Source organism: Amborella trichopoda, chromosome 3 (assembly GCF_054954075.1).
Source record: "Amborella trichopoda isolate Santa Cruz 75 chromosome 3, AtrichopodaSantaCruz75HAP2 v2.0, whole genome shotgun sequence".
NCBI classification, from domain to species: Eukaryota; Viridiplantae; Streptophyta; class Magnoliopsida; order Amborellales; family Amborellaceae; genus Amborella; species Amborella trichopoda.
The window spans coordinates 52,640,991-52,664,364 of record NC_142338.1 but is presented as its reverse complement, the minus strand read 5'-3'; the positions used below and the strand labels follow the sequence as shown (position 1 = coordinate 52,664,364).

The 23,374-nt window shown below is 36.3% G+C and overlaps 2 protein-coding genes across 3 annotated transcripts; both read left to right on the top strand.

Moving 5' to 3' along the window:
- Nucleotides 1-2,032: 2,032 nt before the first annotated feature.
- Nucleotides 2,033-8,349, top strand: LOC18429269 (pectinesterase). Its single transcript, XM_006838556.3, has 2 exons — nt 2,033-2,936; nt 7,466-8,349. The coding sequence occupies exons 1-2, from the start codon at nt 2,054-2,056 to the stop codon at nt 8,155-8,157; spliced, it is 1,575 nt and encodes a 524-aa protein (XP_006838619.2). The 5' UTR covers nt 2,033-2,053; the 3' UTR covers nt 8,158-8,349.
- Nucleotides 8,350-14,799: 6,450 nt separating this feature from the next.
- On the top strand, nt 14,800-21,427 carry LOC18429268 (vacuolar-processing enzyme). 2 transcript variants are annotated; one of them, XM_006838555.4, is made up of 9 exons: nt 14,800-15,087; nt 15,884-16,048; nt 16,147-16,303; nt 16,679-16,764; nt 16,874-17,073; nt 18,780-18,828; nt 19,531-19,743; nt 19,845-20,051; nt 20,987-21,427. In XM_006838555.4, the coding sequence occupies exons 1-9, from the start codon at nt 14,878-14,880 to the stop codon at nt 21,173-21,175; spliced, it is 1,476 nt and encodes a 491-aa protein (XP_006838618.2). In that variant the 5' UTR covers nt 14,800-14,877; the 3' UTR covers nt 21,176-21,427. The 2 variants fall into 2 exon arrangements, with proteins under 2 accessions (XP_006838618.2, XP_088717390.1); XM_088861264.1 differs by having other exon boundaries at nt 14,828-15,187.
- The last annotated feature ends 1,947 nt before the right edge of the window (nt 21,428-23,374 follow it).

Below are 23,374 nucleotides of genomic sequence, written 5' to 3'. Positions count from 1 at the left end.
TATTAGTTGAATACCATACATTGTGGACTGAATCTTTGTTGTAATTAAAGGTAATATATGTATGCACAAACTTATACAAACATACATACCAATTTCTTTATTTTAAATTCGAATCAATAACAATGGCTCATTTTTTTTTGGCTCAGGTACGAATCGATTTATGATTTTTAAATTTACTAATATATTGCCATTACATGTATTGCGAACTATGCAAGCATTTACCGAGAGTGAGAAGAGTCCCACTATAAAATATTTATATTTTAAGGATCGTATATTATGAGACCATTGATTTTTTATTCAAGGAGGTCACAATTATTTTTATCCATTAGATGTAAAATCCAATTAATGAAAGAGCCCCGTGACATTCGAGAAAATTTATCTTGGACTTTGTGCCGATCCTCCTCCACCCAATTTCAAATCCAACGGTTAATGATGATTAAGAGTAAGAAGGATCAATCTGTTGATTGCGTCTTTTGATATACTTACTTACACCTTTTCGTATTTTCTTTAAGAAGGGAAATCTATCAACTTATTAGAGATGAACAATTAAAAACTTATACATATTTTATTTAATTTCAAAATACAAAAAAAAAAAGATCGAGTTGGAATAGTTTTAAATAGGTAAAATATTAAATGGTTCATCTCATCTCTTATGTGTATTTTGATAAATTTTTTCTTTTAGGAAGCATGACCATTAAACTAAGGACATACTTGGTTCATAGGAAATTTCTCTTCAAAATAGACTTTGATTGATCAAGCCAATTGTGAATTGTCCACATTGGTTTTTGGAAAATCTCCATCTTCTGGATTCTCCATGAGTCACGTTGCGATACAAATGCAGAAAGTATTTGTTATCCTATAGAAAAGTTACTTTGTTCCCAATAAAGTATGAAACCAATTTCTCGGAGATTGCTCTCTTGGCAGTAGGTTGGGCGGGCGGCCAACCCTTAAAAGCTAGGGCTTGCCCACAAAATAGGGCCTGTGGATTGGGGTGGCAATAGGTTGGGCGGCCAACCCTTAAATGTTGGGGCTTCCCCACAAAATATGGCCTGAGGGCTGCCGGCGGGGCCTGCCCAACACGTTATTTCCATTAGTTATTTATTTTTTTGAATCTATTAGACCCAGCTTGTAGAGGCTGGCCCAAAACAATATTCCCTTTTTTTTTTTTTTTGAGGCCTAGGCCATTGCCCCTTAGTTGGCCCAGTCTCGGGGTGCCCTTGTTAGGACCTGAGCTAGGCTTGGGCCAAGGCTGGTTCGGACCGCAGCCTTACTCATGGAGAGAGATTTTCAACAAACCAAACACTGTCCTAAAAGTCTTGTTACATGATGCTGTGCCAAATACTATAGAGCAATGATCCAATGCAATGGTTGTCTCATAGTATATTGCAATGACACTTCTAGAAAATCATGTTTGTGGTATTTGTATGACTTCAAATTTTGCACACACACTCTCTTCATCTCAATAATCAATTCCCCTCACCCCCCCCTCAAAAAAAAAGTTCAATTTGAACTCTAGATATTGTCAAAATGAGTCCCCTCCAAAAACAAATCTAAACCATTAATTTTGTGAATTTCAAGATCTTAGCTTTTATAAACTCAAAATCTTTATTTTATTTTTTAACATTGTTCATCTAATGATAATAAAATCATCCAAAAAGATTGGAAATGAAAAAATCCTTCTAAGGCCTAGATCTAAGCATCTCACCAAAATGAATGACCTATGTTTTTCAATTTTTTCTTTTTTTGTGATTGTTCATTAGAATGAAAAGAGTATATATTTCAACATTTGGATGAAACAAATGACCATAAGATAGACTTTTAAAGTCGTTGCATCATATTACTATGCAACGATTGCATGAAATCATTGCCCAATACTATCCTTGTTTCAAATTTATTTTGGGTGGATGGACTTAAACTATAATTATATTCTTGAAAACAAACCACATGAAAGAGTCCTATGACAAATAAAAAGTTTGGCATGAGAGAGGGGTTGCCCCATATAAGGCATACGCATAGTGCAGCTTTACAATATACCACAACCTTAGTACTAGAAATGGTCAATACCATGGCTCATCACTTGGTGCTCTGGCTCCTCACAATTGCCATGGTTTCAATAACTGTGGAGGGCACTATGGCTAATGTGAAGAGGTGGTGCATCAGGACCCCTCACCCTGAGTCTTGCACTCAACTCATGGGCCAAAGCCCCAGCCCAAAGAGCAAGGCCAACCTCCATCACATGGTCGTAAAGGCCGCCATGGACCGGGCCCTCCAAGCCCAAGCTGACAACCTCAAGCATAGTAAGTCATGCACAAACAAGCTTGAGCGAGTGGCTTGGTCTGATTGCTTTGAGCTCTACAAAGCCACCATTGTTCACCTCAACCGAACCCTACGCTCACCCACTCGCACCGAACTCGACACCCAGACATGGCTGAGTGCCTCATTAACCAACCTAGAGACATGCACCAATGGGTTCATAGACCTTGATGTCCAAGCCCAAATCCCTGCCAAACTGGCAAAAAATGTCTCCCAGCTTATATGCAACGCCCTAGCCATAAACAAGCCGCCCTCTTCTAATGGGCCCAAAACACGGTTAAATGGCAGATTTTTGCATGATCGATTCCCAGGATGGGTATCGGTCGGTGATCAGAGGTTCTTACAAGCAAAAACTTTGGCATCTCAGGCAAACTTGAAAGTCGCAGCAGATGGGTCGGGGAACTACAAAACCATTAGAGAAGCTCTAAGAGTGGCCTCAAATCAGATAAGTGGAACCCAGAGGTTTATTATCCACGTGAAAGCAGGAGTTTATAATGAGAATGTGCAGATCACCAATTCTATGAAGAATTTGATGTTTGTTGGAGATGGGAAAGGAAACACCATTATCACAGCGAGTAGAAGCGTTAGGGGTGGTTCCACCACCTTCAGCTCTGCCACATTTGGTAAATATCTAGACCCTCCTCTCCCTTTTCAAATGGTGAAGGCTACTAAGTTTCAATCATAGATTTTTATTGCCCAATGCAAACTGTGAATTTACTATAATTTTTTCAGTCCCTCTCAAGTCATATTTCACAGGCAGCATTACTTTGTTGCTTGCCTTCAGGAGAGGGTTTATTTGGTGGAAATTTTGGCTTTAGAATTCAAAATCCTGATTAACTATTAGATGTGAAATTGAGTGGTTGAGAGTATACTATTGAATGGACAGAAAGTCTAAAATATATTTTCTTTATACAACATACTTTAAGCTTTCGGATTTTAGTAATTGTGACCTCCTTGTAGGGCTGGAGAGGGTCGGACCGGCCTTGGGCCAAGCCCAATTTAGGCCCCTAAAAGATTGTCCCTAGCCCAACTTGGCTTGAACTGGTCTGAAGGGGCCTTGGCTTTGCTTGGGCTGGGCTTAAAAAAAAAGCTAAAAAAACAAAGAAACTATAGGGTAGGGCAGGGCAAGGCAGATCTTATTGTGGCCCTGGCCCAGCCCTCAGGCTACTTTTGTGGCCTAGGCCTTAGTTTTTTAGGGTTAGACCGGGCCGCCCAGCTCATTGCCAACCCTACCTCCTGGTATCAAAAATGAATAGGCTTATGGTGTACACTCCATTTGCAAAATACATTGATTTTTATAAGCATTTTAAAATAAAGGTCCCAAAATCAATTGAAAAAAATAGTATTTATTGGAGAACACATAATACTTCAAAATAAATTTTGAAGAGAATTTTAAAATTGCCTTCAATTGATGTTCTCGTTTCTCAAGAAATTTATCAAACTACAAACAAGAACTATTTATTACTGATCTATTTTCAAATTATCCATTTTTTTTATCAAAATTCAAGCGACACATTAAACAAAGTTTTTGAAATTGATCAAATTACACCCAGGTAAAATAAAATGTTAAACAATTCAAACGTTAGGTGTATTTTTGTAAACTTCTCTTTATTCATTTTCCCCCTCTTTGTTAAATCTCTTTGGTGTGCCCGAATAGAACTTTCTTCGCCTACCAACATTTAGTGCACACATGGCTCGTGTGAAAATACTTCTCAGCTAATATACATGGTTCGTGTGAAAATACGTCCCTGTTAGTATTTTCATGTGAAAAAATTCTTTAATATGGTTTGGTATGAAATTATTTTTACACCAATTGGCTGCTAATTGGTGCGAAAAAAGGACACTGTGAATGATATGAAAATACTCCCACAATTAAACTACATGAGGAAGTTTTTTCACGTGAAAATACTTCTCCCGAAATTTTTCGTACAATCCAAACGTGTCTTACGCTAGTTACATTGAAAGTAGGTATACTATCTTCTAATTTGATTACATAGAACTAAAATTTTTATTTGTTTTACATGAAAACTAACGTTGTTACTTGTCATTTCTTGATGCCCATATCAAAACACACTTTTTTTTTAAGTCAAATCCAAACCAGTCAAATTCTTTTCCCCTTGACGATTTTTATGGCTCTCATACAATGTGGGGACCTTTTTTAGACTTCTTCGACCAAAACCGAGTTACCAATTTCTTATTTGCCAGTGTTTGACTATTCGATCCGAGTCCCAAGTACCATGGGGGCCCGAGTTTCCCTGGGTTGCCACATAGGGATATTATAAAAATTCAAAAAATAAAAAATCCCAAAAAATAAAGAATTTATTTATGATATGTTTTTTTATATTTTTTATTATTTTGACAAATATTGAAAAGTGTTTTGGCCGTAAAAACTTATTTTTATATTTCCCTTTTTTTTTTTTTATCAATTTGAAAATACTTCCAATTACAAATTGATTTTTCAAATTTGATTTTTCACTACCTTTTTATTCCCATTTTGATGTGTTTTGCTTAATCTTACTGTAAATATACATTTCCTAATTTTTTGGATTTTTTATAACTTTTGACCTAATAAAAAACTTTTTTTTGGTGCTACAATATCCGGCACCTACTTGGGCCGAGTTACTCATACTTGGACCAAGTACTTGGATCGGGCATTGGCTGAATACTCACCCCAAGTAGTGCTTTCAGACACTGGTTTGGCTAATCATACTGCTAATTATGCTCCCCACTCATGAAATCCATCCTACATGATGGCTGTCACTGGGTAACACAGACCCAAGCTCGAGAGAGAGAGAGTGGGAGTGTGGGTGAGGGCACCACTCCCCAACATGTTCCCATGAGTCAGTGACACCCCATTCCTCTCTCATAATTGAAAGAAAGACCGATGTGATCTTTTACTGAGAAAATATAATTTTTTTTTAATAATAATAATAATCCCTTATATTTTTGGTAGCAAGATCACTCACAGATGGTCTTCTTACAAACAATAAAAATTCTAAAATAAATAACACATCAATAAAATAAATCTCAACTACTTGATGCTATTCATACAACCTATATTGTGCTTGAGAATATGAAATAAAGAACAAGTAAGTATAAGATAAAGATGATGGAGATTACTTCAATCGAGCTTCTTACACCCCACACCGAGTCACCACATCCAATGACGCGGGATCTGTGGTCTAAATTTAATCTCAAATCGGGAAAGCTGATTTCGGCCAAGCGGGATCTGCGGTCTAGCTTTAATCTCGAATAAAAAAAAGCTGATTTCGGCCAAACTATGTAACCACCCTAATTCTTCCTAAAACCCTAACCTCCAAAAATAAAATAAATTAGGTTTCTCCCTAATTTCTAGAACTCTTAGTTTCTTCTTAGGTATAGGTAGAAAAAGAGTAGTAGCTAGAGTTGGGGTGTGACCCTCCATTCGAAACTTTGGGATAAAGAGGGTTAGAGAGAGAAACTCAAAGGAGAGAGAGTGTAGCGTGCCCCTTTAAGAGAGAGAGACGAGAGAGAGGTTGTGTAGAGATTGGGGAAGAGCACTGCTATTTATAGTGAATATTTAGGTTTAGGGTTTCTTAGAGTTTCTCATAGTTTGCCTCTTTCATGAGATTGAGTCTATACCGTTGATCAATGTGACTTGTGGGGTGAGAGATCCGAGCCATCTATTCTATAAATGGGCCATCAACATTATGGAAGGTGCTTGGACCATTATCCCCCTTTCCTTAAACCATTTTCCCATCAATATATTTAGATAAAATAGATATTATGCATTCCATAAAAATAGCATGATCATATCACATATTCCATAAGGATATGTCAAACATTATCAAGTAAATAAATACTACCAAAAATTTTAAACAAGATAATGTCAATGCTTACCATCTATTCAAATTGACCATATCCCTTTTAAAGCATACTTATCATATTACAAAATATGCCATGGCCGCTATATCATTTTCAAGATTTGACCACATGCCTCAAATCAAAATTACCATAATATTAAAGACCTTGATCACAAAGAATCCAAAGGGTGGGATCGTGTCACCCTTTTGTGGCACATGTGGGCCCCCACCTACATGCCACATGGTAGGCCCATATACACTTTGGGCCTCTATGGAATTTTTTTATAAAAATATATTATTTTAAAATTAAATAAAACAAATTAATATATATTTGAATTTTCACAACTTTGTAAAATCAATAACTGTATTTTTATAAGTCCAAAAATCATAATTAAAATATTGAGAGATTCATAAAATTCAAATAATAAAACTAAAATTATTTCAATAATAAAATGAACACAACTAAATTAATATAATGGGAAAATGATTCATATAGTTTTAAAAATTCAATCTGTAATAATGAGATACTCCGCCTTCAATTGTGGACTGCAAACCACACAAGCTTTATCGAATCGACTCAGTGTTTCCCATGACCCACAGTCCAAGCAGGGGCTCAGTAGCAGGTCACCAAAGTTAGGCCGATGAATCAAGGGGTTGCAATCCCAATCTATGGATTACAAGTCCTCCTCTAAAGACGAGTTAAGGTCACCACGACCTGATACGACTACAGCTCTATAGTGCATAGCGGTATCTTTCGTACATGCTTACGCTTCACCCAAAGGAGGATATCTGGCTTTTCCAAATGATCCATCAATATGCATGCCGTGTGATGGAATATGGATGAGGTTTTGGCTCCCGTCTCAGTAGGCCTACCATCACACAGTCCCTCGGCTCTCTCATCTAGACATAAGCTCCGACTTCATCAAGGGTGAACCCAAAAGGCTCCTCAGTTAATTCTTTATGCCCAGGTACTTTGGGTTTTACAATCGACTGGCCTAGATCGATAAACACAGTCCGGTATAAGCAAACATCATTCGCTTAGGATGGTCTTCGAGGGACTACACTCCCATTGAGTTTATGTTTCACTATAATAAAAGTATTTTAATACATACTCATAAGGACTTTAAAGGCCACATAAACCTAACAATAATAAACTATTAGTGATTAAAGCATCCACTAACTAAATGACAAAGGTTGCTGATAAGTTTGTGAACACTTTTGACAAAACTTGTATTTTTAACAGGCATATGTGAAATAATTAACTTCAACCAAACATTCCTTAAATTGAGTGGTTATTGTGCCTATTGTAGCCGTATCCGGGGACCGTTTCATGGCGAGGGACATGACTTTCCGTAATACCGCGGGGCCTGAAAACCACCAAGCTGTGGCCTTAAGGGTGAGTTCCGACTTTGCCGCCTTCTACCGTTGCAGCATTGATGGCTACCAAGACACCCTACATGCCGACACCCTGCGCCAGTTCTACCGAGAATGCGACATATATGGCACTGTCGACTTCATATTTGGGAATGCCATAGCTGTGTTCCAAAACTGCAACATCTTTGTCAGGAGGCCCATGAGCCAGCAAAAGAACACCATTACAGCTCAAGGAAGAAGTGACCCAAACCAAAACACTGGTATATCAATCCATAATTCTAGGATTTCAGCGGCCCCTGACTTGAGCCCTGTGCAAGGATCCTTCGCGACTTATCTAGGGAGGCCATGGCAGAAGCACGCTAGGACAATCTTCTTGAAATGCTTTCTTGATGACTTGATAAATCCGGCTGGTTGGCTAGAGTGGAGCGAGAATTTCGCTCTAAGCACATTGTATTATGGAGAATATAGGAATACAGGGCCTGGCTCAAACACCGGAAAGAGAGTGAAGTGGAATGGTTATCATTTTATAACAAGCCCTTCAGAGGCATCAAAGTTCTCTGTGGGGAGCTTTCTTGATGGAGGGTCATGGATTCCGGCCACTGGAGTCCCTTTCACGTTGGACCTTTGATGCTAACCCAGGAATCGAAACTTTCTTTCATATTTTTCGTATGTGGATTGGTGGTTGAGTTTTTTTTTACTTCCATTAAATTGGGGTCAGAAGTATGAATGGATTTATTCTTGAAATGCACTCAGGTTGATGCAAATTGGTTTCTCAGAAATGTGAATAAAAGAGGTTGAATCATGAATTTACCACGGAAAAGATCAACTCCTCCTCCATTTCGGGCTTCTACTAGAATTTCTGAATGAAAAGCAAGGTTATGGAGACAATTGTCCTCTGGCTAATAAGGCTCTTTATATGTTGGCTTACAATTAGGGGTCTCATAGAGCTGACTCCTCAAGATAATCATAAGCTTGTTTAATCATCTGAGAAATTTGTTACCATAATGACTAAGTCGAAGCCTTTTTTTTTAAAAGCTAAGATTTTCCTTTCTTTCACTGCAAGTCTGCAATTCATTTCGAAATCTTCTTCGCTCTTTTACTTGATACTGGTGCATTGTTCCCTCCCACCTCATGAGATCTAAGTTCATCACTGGGTAAGAAATTATATGCAGTCCTCAAACAAAGGATAAGAATCACTGACACTTCCTGCATGTAGGCCTCGAGTTCATGTCGCATTGGTTCAATGCCCATTGAAAAGACTAGTAATAACCGCGGAGTAACGATAGGTTCGGAATGTGGACTGTGCCCGCAGAGATATTCTTCCTCATACTTTCATAGAGTAGGCTTCCTTTTACTCCAGATATTACCAAATAGTCACTAGTTAGTGGTGTTTCCTCGTATGCAGGTCCCAAAAGCAAACAACTTTTAGTAGTGTTTCTGCACACGTTTAGGATGATGATGATGGTGCAAAAGAAACTAAATTTCAGTTCTTCCTACCCTTCCAAAAGAAAGTGAGCGAAAAAGAAAAGAAGGCTCACTTTAAGTGAGGGTTGGATCCATCTAGATGGTCTATTCGAAAAACATTTCTGACCTGCCAATTTTACTGATCTTCGCTACGTGCTTAAATATGAACTTCCATATGAATATCCACCTAACTATTACTTGAAATGTGATCTACAACCACTTGTTCCCTTTCTCCATCAAAGTTATGTAGGTGTCTTGATTATTAGATTTCAATAGTCTATGCCATCTCGATGTTCGCATTATCCTAATGCAATATGTTCTAGGCTTTAGTTTAGTGGTAGACATACCAATTTGACTAAGAGAAATCAAGGGTTCGAATCCTTGAAGTTTGTCTCAATACCTCTGGAAAAGTGCACACATTCTCCACATGACGAAGACTACGAAAAATGGCATCATCGAAAATGCACTGCATACATTTCATCCATGTTAGAAAAGGAAAAAAAGTGCTATATAGAGGCACATTTAGCGCATCGAGCTTCAAATATGGAATGGAATGAATATGTTTTGAAAAGATACCCAAACCAGAATGTTAAAAAAGTAGTAGACGTCACATTTACTGGTCCAAATGGAAAGGAACAAGCATGTGGAGAAAAAGTTCCCCTGCTGATATGTTTAGAAAGTAAAAGAAGCCACATTTACTGGTCCAAAACGAGCCTTTTGAACCAGTGTTCATTGTTCAAGGACCCAGCCAAAAAACTCGATGGCCGAGGCAAGTTTCAAACGCCAACCCGCCCTTGTTAAAATTTATTATAAAAACTCATACAATTTATTAAGAAATCTTCTACATACGATTTTTATATGATTTATTGGTTTTTTATGATGTTCTGGGATCGTTTCTTACTACATGCTACAACTTTATTATCTTCTTCTCATGTTTGGTTTTTCTGAAATATTCCAAGGTATAAATCAAATTATTCAATAATCCATCTTTTATATAGTTTTCTCGACTTTTATAACTCTAAATGATTTCTACTACTTAAGTCTAGTTTTTGCTATTTCTAATTACTTTGAACAATTTTTTACATGTTTTTGAATTTCTATCCTTTTCTTAGGGTGTATAGGTACATGGCCTAGTCTGAGTGGACTTAGCCGAGTCATTCGGCTTGGTTAATTAACTTGAATCCTTTCCGTATATAAACTAGGAGAAGGATAAAATATGTCCCTAGTCGATTTTAAGGATGTATATGGTTATGTCGAATGGATATTTGATAGTCATTGTTTATCTCTATTATATTACTTTGGGATTGTATACAATGAGACCATTTACTTTTGATACAAGGTGGTCATGTTTACTTACAACCATCTGATGTGAAATTTGATAGTTTGGCTGTGGTACAAAATTTGAGAAAATTTCTTTTGAAATTTGAGCTTGGTCAATGGAATAAATGTAGCTACCCAATTTCATATCCAATAGTCAAGATTAACCATGACCACCTTGTACCAAGGTAAAAGCTTTCATTCTATACTTTTCCTATTATTTTTCTTCCCTAAGGGTATATCTGTTTGGCTGAAAGATTTCTTTCCAATTTGGTAAAAGTTTTGCATTTGACGTGCAAGAACTTTTATTTCTTTATGAAAGACATCTTCTAACAAAGTTTCCATTTCTTTATTAAAACATGAAAGTTTAAGTCCCTATAGGGGTATGAACTTAATCTTTCATAACGTTTTTTGTTACTATTCACTATTAACTATTTACAACATAATATATTATGTAATATTTTATTTGTATATTAAATAATATATTTAATATATAAATTATATTTCAATAATATATAATATAAATAATAATTTGTATGAATAATATAATATAATATATTATATTATTACGTATAATATAAATATATCATATTAATATATATTTGTTATCAAACACAGTACCCAAAACTTTCTTAACATTCCAACAGGTTATCAAAATCAATATCCAGAATTTATTTAAACATTCCAGAACAAAACATTTCAATTCTAAAAAAAATAGAAAAGTTTTTTGTTTTTAAAAGATATCTTTGAGCCAAATTGTTGAGCAATAGGTAACCTCCATCTTTCAAGCTTTAAGGTAGTAATGCATTAAATAAAACTTCTCAACTTAATTGGGTCAGCAACCTATTTGAACTTTTTTCGAAAACCCTAAACTCATATACCCTAATTCGTGACTCATTTTTGTTAAACTCCATTTTGGTTTGGACGGCACTTATAAGCCCGTTTGGAATCACTTATTAACGAGGAAGTTCGTTTACTCCACAACCCATTTAGGGGTATAACGGAACATGGTTTGGTCTGCTCTACTATTCAAGAGTAGGAGCTTTTTTATTTCATGCATATTAGGAAAAAGCCACCAAAGCGCTCACAACTCTATTAAGAAAACTATTTACAATTAACTCCAATAATTCAATCCTTCAATGGAGTTGTTGTTTTTTATTTAGAAAAAGCGAGCTTTATTAAGATAGTGAAAAGGCTACGAGGGGAAAAAAAACAAAAAATAAAAGAGAAAGAGACAAAGGAAATCAAAGGAGGAGAGAGAAAGAGGAGAGAAGAAGAGAGTGGGAGACCATGGTTCAGTCAAGAGGTGGCCTCATTTACCAAGGAGTGTGTCACATAATTAAATCTATGAACAACTTGAGAGAACGTGACCTCAAGCAAATTAAGCATTCGAAGAATTTCGTCCATAAGGCCGCTCAACCTCCAAGGGGTGGAGTTCGAGCAAGAACACCAAGAAATGACATTTGCCTAATCTCCCTCGATGATCACTCTATGGAACAAGGTGTCCAAAAGGGCAACACCCTTTCTCACGACCTAGAGTTCAGCTTCATTGGCCTCATACTGATGCAGTCTCCCTAAGTATGTCCATAGGACTTCGCCCAAATGATCTCGAAGGAGGCCCCCATAGCCTACACTATGACACTACACGATGTCGTTGAAGTTAAGTTCAACCCATCCAACTGGAGGCGCTTTTTAGACTAAACATTTGGTAGGACTGAAAAGCAACAATTGTGAGTAATGAGAGAAAATCATGGGCTTGGGGACAACTTTAAGGTATAGAAAGAAGTAAACCCCGAAAGCAATAGATCGCTGGATAGCTTCGACAAAAGAAGTCAATTCCGTATTGCGACTTTCAAATGTTCTCAAATTCCGCTCCCTTCACAGGTTCCAACAGACTGCAATAACTTAAATCCTTCAAAGCTGAACTCCCAGAGCAGAGAAAGGAGGGGTCCATAGTTGTTGCAACCAGTCATGTATCTTCGCATGTCTCGGGCCAATCCAATTGGCAGAGCCCAATAGCCAATCCCACAGGGTTTAGACAAAACGACTATGGATGAAGAGATGGTCAATTATTCCACTTTTGCATAGCAAACAAACATTGGTAAGAATGAACCCCATTCTCCACAGACGATCAATGGTGAGGAGCCTCTTAAAGCCTAACAGCCATAAAAAAGTTTTGACTCGATGGGGAACTTTATACCTCCATAACTTATCTATTGAAGGCCTATCCTCGATATAACGGTTTCTATCAATCGCATGGTACAAATACGAGGCTGAGAACACATTGTTAGCGTATATATCTGTATCTGTACAGATACATATCTGTATGGGTGTATGGGTATACATCTCTTGGGTGCATTACATATGTATTGTGTATACATATTTGTACCCAAGAGATGTATACCCATAGATATGTATCCGTATAGATATGGATATATATGTTAACACAGACCACCTTCAATGGCGTTGTTCGACTGTACAAACGGGACCTTATTCCATGAAAGAGGGTTGTTTCTGTCGTTTACTAAATATTACTCCATGAAAAACTAAATTTCTGTCATTTAGTCATTGGTAGATTTGTAGCTCCCTCATGATCGAAATAATATCTCCTACTATTTTATGCATGTAATTTTCCATTGCTTGGAGCTTAGTGCTTTAAGAAAATGGCATTTTCTTTTTAGTTGGAATTATGCATGTAATTTTTCCATTGCTTGGAGCTTAGTGCTTTAAGAAAATGGCATTTTCTTTTTAGTGGGAATTATGCAAAAAAGACAGTTTTATCTCTTATCTTAGAGTTTCCCCTTAAGTTTTTGAAAACCTCATTTGTCTTGTGGGGGTTACACACTTGTCTATAGTCAATGTCACAATGCTTTCTAAAACACAGTAAATATTTGATTTTCTCTCCCTCTCTGTTGTGATTCTTGTAATCTCGAAACATCCAAAATTTTAAGAGAAAGCACGTGTTTTTTCAATCACATTTTCTCTTTTTTTTTTTAACTGAAATTAACCTTTTTTTTGAGATTATATACAATTATAAGAATATTTACCATTGTTATAGGGATATCATAATCACTCCTAGCTATTAGATATCAAATTAAATACCTTGGATATGTCACGGAGTTCGATAAAAATTTTTTGAACTTTGAATACAATCAATGATACATTTATAACTTTCCGATTTGAAATTTTGATGAACAAGAGTGATTATGACCTCTTTGAGTCGTTGTACTAAAACTAAATGGCCACTTTGTATACTTTTTGCCTTTTATTTCGTTAATCTCTACATCAATTTTCTTCATTTTTACTTTGTTGTTACGTTTGTTTCCGTTTTTAATCTTCTCTTTCACACCTCTAACATATCAATTAGAGTAACAAACAAAAGTGAGCCAGAAGAACGTGGCAACGCAACCGTTTTTTTCTATCATAATTTGTTTTTGTTATCACATTTTCTGTAAGGTGAATGTTGTGGTGTACCTCCCTACTTCGGCGTTACTTACTGCAGGAAACTAAGGAAAGGGATAAAAATTTCATGGTGGGTGGGAATAATACAATTCGTTTCATGTTTGGGAAAATTTACGAAATCAAATTTCATTTTATTATCCACAATTAAAAATAGTCTTTTATATTTTTCATATTTTATGTTTATGTCGCCCTTTTGACAGCACACATGTATTTTAATTTTATTAATAGATCAAAGGGTGGGGCCAGGACCGTTAGCAAGTGGCGGGAATCGCTTGAGAAGGTTACAACGTCGCTTTTACGTGGCGCGAGCTCCCTTTGCATGTACGCTTTAAACGTGTTCACGCCCACCTTGCCTATTTCTTCACTAACTCTTTTACCCCATAAAACCCTCATTATACCATCCATGACCATGTGCAATAGTTTTTCTTTTCTTGCTTTTCAACATGTATTTTAGTTAAGATTTCGTAATCTTTTACCAGCCTTATATCTCAATTCCTTTCACCTAGCAACAATATTCAATAAAAAATGGTAAAAGTTTATATAAGGTTGCAACTTTAAATGTAGAATTGCAGATGCACATAAAAATTCCATCAAAAAATTTTGTTTTAATATTAAAACACCTTTTTAATTAATCATCTCGACATCGCAACGTCGAGATGAAAAAAAAAGAATTTGAGTACAAAGAATAATGCATCTTGCATCACATTATCTAGACCATCCATTTTTTAGATTTTCATTTGTTTATAGATCTATTATATTTTAACTATTTTTAAAATCTAAAATTTTATAATTATATATGAAAATAGATTTTAAAATAATCTTAAAGAACCTTTGTTTCAAAATTACTGCTAAAATTTGAAGGTGCGGCTTAACTAGAATGTTTAAGGTTGTAACCCTATAAAAACCACGCCCTTTAAAAATATATACACAAAGAAAACAAATAAAATAGGAGGACCCAAGTAGGATTATGAGATTTGTAAGACCCATGACCCCTTATTAAGCAAACCCATTGATTGTCTTCTTGCTTAAGAACCACGCGCCATAGCTAGGAGCCCGTCCTCGTTAAAATCCGGTGATCCATCATCGGACGGCTCGGCCTTTCCCGATGGCGACTTCGGGCCTGCGTCGCTCACTCTTCTACTTTTTACTTCTCTCTCTCTTACTTTTCCGGCAACGAAGTTTTGGTGTCCGAGTCAACGAATGGGTCGACTCGGTGATTCGAATGCCAAGTCAGAAAGAAGGTGGTGAGGGAGTTGGTACCAGGTGGGCCGTTCTTGTTGCCGGTTCCTCTGGTTTCGGGAATTACAGGCACCAGGTAAGGAAGGAAATCTCAGCATGCATAAGTCGTGTATCGTTGTTGTGCTATATTTACCGTTCGTTCATGGTGATGGAGGGTGGAGGCTCACCACACGCTGGTGATTATTTGTGACTTAAATAAGAAAAGTAAAAGGACAAGTGCATGGTCTATGTTTGTCTGTTAGTTTTTTTATTTTTTATTTTTATTTTTTGGAATAATGGGGGAGCTCAATAGTCAATAGCTTGAGAATTGTTTCTTTGCTTTTTTATTTGTTTCTTTTTTTGTATAATTATTATTAGCAGGGAAATTTATATGAAACTTTTTTTTTCCTATTTAAATTTTTTGAAAATGGACAGCCTAGATATACATGATGCATTAGCGAAATCCTGTTTTTTTTTTTTTCTTTTTATATCCTCAATATGATCAATTTGAGGGTTTCCAGGATAAGAAAACCTTTTTTTTTATGGATTTTTTATGTGTGCTGTACTGTAATGGTATAAGGTTGAAAGTTCATATAAACTTATTTATTTATTTTTAATAAATTTATTCTGTAAGTAAATTAAGAACAATACGAGATTTGAGGTGGGACTTATTTAAAATATAAAATAAATAATTATTTTAAAAATTTGAAGTACGATAGAATAAATGTGTAGATTGCCCTTTTTTGCATTTGTTGCCACTTTTTAATGCTTAAACCCATATTGGGTTGCGTATTCTACTATGGGGATGTCCATTTTGAGGGCTGAATTTATCATGCTCCATGTCTTTAACCATGCTCCATGTTTTTAACTATGCTCCATGTTTTGATTTGTAGGCTGACGTTTGCCATGCCTATCAATTGCTTCTAAAGGGTGGTCTTAAAGAGGAGAATATTGTAGTTTTCATGCATGATGACATTGCTTATAATGAATTCAATCCAAAGAAAGGAATTATCATAAACCACCCACAAGGAGAAGATGTTTACGCGGGTGTACCAAAGGTCTTTCTTTTATGATACCACAATTACTCTCCATATTTTTTTTTGCTTTTAAGAGTATATGCATTCAATTTTGCGCAATTTTTTTTTTTGTAAAACAGGACTATACTGGGAAGCAAGTTCATACAAAGAACTTGTATGCAGTCCTCTTGGGAAACAATAGTGCAGTCACTGGTGGAAGTGGCAAAGTCATAAATAGCAAAGCTGAGGATAGGATCTTTATTTACTACTCTGATCATGGAGGTCCTGGTGTACTTGGTCAGTTAATTTTGCTTTCCCCGCCTTTATTTGGCTTTATCTTTTATTAGTCATATGGGATCCTCTACAAGAAGACCATTTATCTAGAAGATTATTTATCTTTTGTACGAAGAGGTCAATATCATTCTTGTCCCATAGATTTCAAAATGGGTGGTTGTAAGAGTGTCAATGATTAGATACAAAGTTCCAAAATAAATATAGAAAGTTCTCGGACTTCGTGACTTACTTTAAGCCATCCACTTGACATCTAACAAGCGGGAATAATTTGACATCTAACAAGCGGGAATAATTGTGACCTCGTTGTACGCAATCCCTATTTATATTTAGGCCTTAAATTGTACCAAATAGTCTCATCATAACTTGTTTTCTTATTAGGAATGCCAAATATGCCATTCTTGTATGCCAATGATCTCATGGAGGTTTTGATGAAGAAACACAAGTCTAAGGGATACAAAGAAATGGTGGGGCATACAATCCAATTTGTTGATTCAAAGATGTTTTCTCAATGTGATGCTTAATTGTTCAATCAAAATCAATGGCTCAATGCACAATCTGTTTTCTATTGAGTAGGTAATATATGTGGAAGCATGTGAGAGTGGGAGCATATTTGAAGGGTTAATGACTGAAGATCTCAACATATATGTCACCACAGCTTCAAATGCACAAGAGAGTAGTTGGGGAACGTATTGTCCGGGAATGGATCCACCACCACCTCCAGAACTCATGACATGTCTAGGAGATCTATATAGTGTTGCATGGATGGAAGACAGGTGTGTTTTGTTTCTCTCTTAACCAGTTTAGTAGAATAATCCTAATAGAATGTGTATACCGTGCTCAAGGGTAGCTCAAGGGTGGCAATTGCATTAGGTCAACCTACTAACCTACCTGGTTGACCTGACAATTCTGGATTTGGACCCAAATATTGGACCTGATGGGTCGAGACGGAGTCCAAATGACCTAGTCCTGGCCAAAGTTGGGTCTAGGTACATCCTCAACCGTATTAGGTTGGGTCAGTGGGTCCCACCAAGGTTGAACCAAGCTAACCAACCCGTTGTTTGTACAGAATATATATGTATATTATGCATTTACAATATAGATTTTCCTTGTATCTAGATGTAGAACTTGACTTCCGGGCTTGGGTCGGTTTTGGCTCCCACTTTGACCCAGCAAGGTCAGGTCCGGGTCGGGTCGACTTGGCCCTGACCCAACCCATTAAAACCCCTAACACCCCTACCGTGCCCCTGAGGGAGCACATTCTACACACAGTCCCTCATACAAAAGAGGTACTTTTGAAGATTCATTCGATCTATTATTTTTGGATCCCATTGGAATCACTATATGAGTATCGTTTAAAAAAAAAAAACAATTTCTTTTAGTTCTCAAACACTTGGGATCTGGTTGTCCATTGACAGTCTCTAGCTATTGTTAGGACATTATTCTTTCATGGCACGTATAGAATCTGTCTATTTTTTACTCTCCTTTTCCTATTATGGGTTGGTGGGTCGGTTAAGGAGGTTACTGTGGAGTCCTACAAATATTTCGTGACAAGGTTTACCCAAGGGAGTGGATGGAAAATATTCTCCCAAGGAACATATCTTTGGGCTAGTAACAAGTAACAAAGAGTGAGTTGTCATTTGACATCTTATTCAAGTAGTTTGGGGCAGCATCTCCAAAACCAGGGTGATTTGGGGTTCCTGGAACTGGACTCGCCTAGCTAAAGATCATGATCCAACTTGAGCAATTCTATGTGAAATGGGCAATTTTGCAACCACTTATTTGTGGTGCTAGCTTTTTCAATCACAGGTTTATGGTGTTCACTTACTATGGACAAAACCAAAGGGGCTCGATTATCCAATGTCGACTTTCTTTTTAACAAAACGGGAGTAATCCCGCTCTCCCCTCCCATAGCTCTCATCCCTTTGACTAGTGGCATTCCAAGGTGTTCAGACTGTCTGCCCCTCTATATAAAATTTTGGGTCTTGTTAACATATCATGTATTAGAGTTTACCAAATTCTTAGTTACTATACCTCTCTGTTCTCCTCAACAATCTTGCTGCCTTTGTTTGTTCTATAGAGAGACTAGTTGAACCTGAAAAACATGATTGCAAGGAGGCTTTCATGCCCTGTCTGATCATCATCATCATGGAGCTCTTGTATGGAAACTAGTTCTACCTTTTATCTTGATGGTCAAGTGGAATTCACTCCATTGTATGTTAATTATTAACAGGAACTAATGTGGAGTAATTCCTTTTTATTCCCTTAACTAATAATGCCTTGTATGTTCTAAAATATCCCAAAATAATTTTAACATTTTAAAGAGAGAAGGACAATAAACTATCGAGTTTTGCATCAATAAAGTGAATATGAAGTATAGTAGTAGTGCACGAGGATATAATCTTATTTCCTATGCCCTCGACACATATATTCCTTTAATTTTCATATGCTTATTGGTTACATGTTTCGTCTTCATTTGCAGTGAAACGCACAATCTAAAGGAGGAAACTATACAAAAGCAATATGTGAGGGTGAGTAACAGATAACCAGTCTTCAAAACCCCGAGTGTGTGCTTGAAGATATCATTTGATAATGTTGTCGTATAGTACGAGAAGAAATATTTGCTTCTAGAAATGTGTAAATTTTGATTTCCTAGGGACCAAAAACCCACATCAATTGAGTGATATGTTGGTTTACTTGACTCAATGTAAGGCTATAAGTAAGTCCTGCTTCTTGTGGAAGATTTTCACACTGTTGCCATAAAAGCTAATTGTTAGTGCTTAGAATTTGCAATTTGCCAAGTCAATGTACCATATGTACAAATGTTTTTCTAGTCTGATGAATTCATAGTTTAATGTAGAACCTAATACTTTGTAAACAACTAAGAAGCAAATGGTTGCCCTCTTTATTTTTTTTGAGAAACTAAAATGGTTTGCAACTTTGCATTTCTAGATTGAACGACTTAGACTGTCGCATTGTACCAACATTTGTAAGCACTTCACATTTGACTCGAAAAAGGTTTTCACTATTAGCCATTTTATGAGATAGATTGAATGATGATTCTTGCATTATTCAAGTCGACCATTTTATATAACTTGGTTATTTAGGAATGTTTCCTTTCCAATGGGTTGCATTTACTTCTATATTTGGAGTTATTCCTCATTGAACATGTAAAGCTCTGCTCTTTTTTATGTTAATTTGTCATTAATCACTGTAAACTAAAAATACCACAGGTAAAGAGTCGAACGTCGAACTACAACACATACACTGCAGGTTCTCATGTCATGGAATACGGTGACAAAAGCATTAAATCTGAGAGGTTGTACCTCTACCAAGGTTTCGACCCAGCAAATGCAAATCTTTCTGATAACAGCTTGCCTCTACAACCCAATAGAATGGACGTTGTGAACCAAAGAGATGCCGATCTACTCTTTCTTTGGCAGCGGGTGAATCTCTCTCTCTCTCTCTCTCTCTCTCACTCTCCCTCTCTTGATGTATAAATGTGTGTGCATGTGTTAAATAATGCTTGCCCTGTTTTTTTCAATAGTACGAGAGATCAACCGAAGGCTCTGAGGAGAAGGTTGCGATCAGAAACGAGATGACAGAGAAGATGGCTCATAGAGAACATTTGGACAAGAGTGTTGATTTGATTGGAAGGCTCTTATTTGGTTGGGACAAGGGCTCAAATGTTCTTGGAGCAAAGAGACCATCAGGGAAAGCGCTTGTTGATGACTGGAGTTGTTTGAAATCCATGGTATGTCTATCGCTAAATCCACACTTAACCTTTTCATCAAAAGGCCTTAAGCCACTAAGATTTAAATTATCCTAATATTATAACACTCTCATAACGAGATCATCTCCTAGATATGAGTATTTAAGGAAGTTAAACCAGTGTTCAGCATTAAAATTGTCTTTGTAATTTGTATCATTTATGCAAATTTGTGATCTTAGTTTACACTAAATACTAAGATCTTTAATTTTTTCCAATAGAGTATCTCCCTTGAGGAGCACACTGTAGAGGTTTTCCCTGAATATTTTTTATTTTTTTTTCCAATTTGCGGATCAATTTTAGAATCCGATATGACTATTTTAAATAAGGAAAATCCAAATTTCCAATGTACCAAGTCATTGACTCAAGGGATCATGTTTTGGAGCACACTATACTCCTTTTAAGGGGTAGGGATTATGTTTTGGGAGTCCACTATAACACTTGTTTTTAAGGGGCGAGTTACATGACTTCCAAACCGTTATTTTATTAAAAAACCACAAGTAACCGGTTCAGAACTTGAGGTTCATAATATAAACTCACCCGGAAAAAGAAATACCCTGGTGCCGAAATTTGGGGGAAAAATGAAGAACCCGAATGAAAGGACATGCACGAATAATGGGATATCTTTTTAATGCCGTAACAAGAAAAGATATTTACATTAATTTTCACTTGTAATATCTTGTTGAATTAGCCGAGATGATGGTTTAGTTTCTCTCTAAATCACCATTGTGTCATGTCTGATTTTTGTCACTCCGAGTTTAAAATTTAGAAAATTACAATTGTAAGCTGAAGTTTAGTCTGACACCTGAAACTTCATTCTTTTCCCTCTTTGAAACTAGACTTTGATCCAAATTTATTGAAAATTTGCATTTAAGAGTGTATCATACAAGCTTTTGACAAGTTTTATTTTGATGTTAAAGGTTCGAGCATTTGAAGAGAAATGTGGACCACTCACCCAATATGGCATGAAACACATGAGAGCGTTTGCAAACATTTGCAATGAAGGCATCTCTTTGGAGGTGATGAGCAAGGCCTGTGAGGAGGTATGTGGAAGAACCTATAAACATGGGATTTTGAATGTGGCTTCTCATCATGGTTTTAGTGGCTAGATGTATTTTGATCACAAAGTGACCCACGAGTTGTTTGCATGTGATGCTAAAGATATCAAGGAAGCAACAGGCTTGGAAGTACTAAAGCACGGTTTACCATGTATAAATGCCTCGTGTCTTTAATAAAGGAATGCCTCTTATTTGTTAGTGAAAGTCTAGAGAAATGAAACGGGACATTTTTCATGAAAATATATAATAAAATTATTAAGTCAATGGTATGTAGTCGGATCATTTGCCGACCTTTGGGAAAAAGGCTCTGGTCATGATTTTTAGTCAATTGTTGGTCATTGCACCTTTGAGGTCACTTGTTTTTGCTCAAAAGCTTTCTTCTTGGAAGAAGCAAGCTTTTAGGTGGACATGTTGTTATGAGTTTGAATCTGAGCAAGCTATAAAAGAAATAAATACAAAGAGAAATGAATCGATTGAGTGAGCAATCTAGAAAAGAAACACAGAGAGAAATGCAGCGATCGAGTCGTTGGAGATGCAGGATGTCAAGACAAGTACTAAAGTCTGGTAGGTGTTCATGGTGTTTAGTGCCAGTGTTAGATCGTGGTTAAATCTTTGCCACTGAATCATTAATAGGGGTGTGTATTAATTAAAGGATTGAGGTTTCTATAAAGCCTAAGGCCTTGTGAAAACAAAGTAAAGCCTTTCTTTGAATCCTCATCCGGGAAGGCAAAAGAAATCTCCATCATAGGCGCTTTAAAATCAATTTCTAACACCAATAATAAAATTTGAAATTAAAAAAATGGTGCAGATCTTGTGGATATGCAAACATTAATTTTTAAGGCGAAGATCCAGATAATGTGTTATAATATGTATTATTTGTAGAGCTTCGATTTTTTTTTTTTTTTTGACAAAACTATAATGTTCAAGTATTGATGATCGATGTTAAAGGTTTTCCTATAATTGTATTTTTGGATCGAGTTATGAAGGGAGGCTTTACTTATCGGGTTGCAGCCCAATCAAACTATTTTTCTTAATTAAAATCTGATTCAGGTTGTCGGAGTTGTTGGAATCGATTTTACAGAAATAAAGAAAGAATATAAAATATGAAAAAAAAAGTTGCTCTCAGTCCCACAAGCTGGTTAGAATTGAATAAGCTGATTGGCCATAAAACAATCGTCGGAATATCTGAAAGCAGAAGTTTTATCCTCGGAATGTCTGAAAACAGAAGTCACAGAGAGCATCAAAAGGCCAGTAAGTGTATATTGAATGGAAGAGAGAGAGGAGTAACAAAAGTGTATATCGAATGGGCAATTCGAATCCCTATTTACAGAAAGAGGTGGCTTTTTAAAGTGATCCTTCGAATGGGGAGTTCGATCTTAGGTCTTGTCTCATGAAAATTGGAGCGTCTCGTAAAAATTGGGCAAGCAGCGACCCCGTGCATTTGTGCCACTTTGAATGAATGCCGACGCATGCTTCGCGCATACACCTAAATGTCATGAACATAAAATAGGAGTCGTTCCGTATAAGTACCACTTAAACTTCATTCTGTCTTTCAACATGGGATTAAACTCGTCCGCTCTCTTTACTAATTAAGAATTTTGAAAAACCATATTTAATACTATTTGAAATGCTAACCTGTATTTTTTAAAACTAAAAATGCCAACACCGTTAGGCAAGCTTGGTCTGGGCTTTGGTCTATGTTTAGTTTGAAGGTATACAATATGTTGGGCCAAAAAGTCATATGCGAAAAGATCGAATCTTTTCATATGAGCATAGGACTTTAGGTTCTTGGGCCGTAAGCTCTTGGCTTGAAATCCGCTTCACCACCATACGGAAAATAATGCTATAAGGTTGTACAAAAGGCTTTAAAATTATTGGATATTCAAGATTTGAAGTCATATTTGATTTTGTATATAAAAATTTAACCTTTGACATTCAAAATCCAAAGTCAAATGATTTTAAATATCACAAGTTACATTTGACCTTATATGACAGCTTGATTTCAGATATTAAAGAAAAAAAAAAAAAAGATCATGCATAAAATACAAAATTTTTTGGCAAAATCTTCCGTAACCTCAAATTAGTGGATATTAGCATAATTTTATTTATATAATAATACAATTTTCCTATAATTCACGGAGTAATAAAATTTGCTGCCTTCCATTGTAGGCTGTGGATCAAATTTCATACCATACAATTTTCCCATCATGCACGGGGTGAAATTTTTATGCCTTCCAAAGTAGGTTGTGG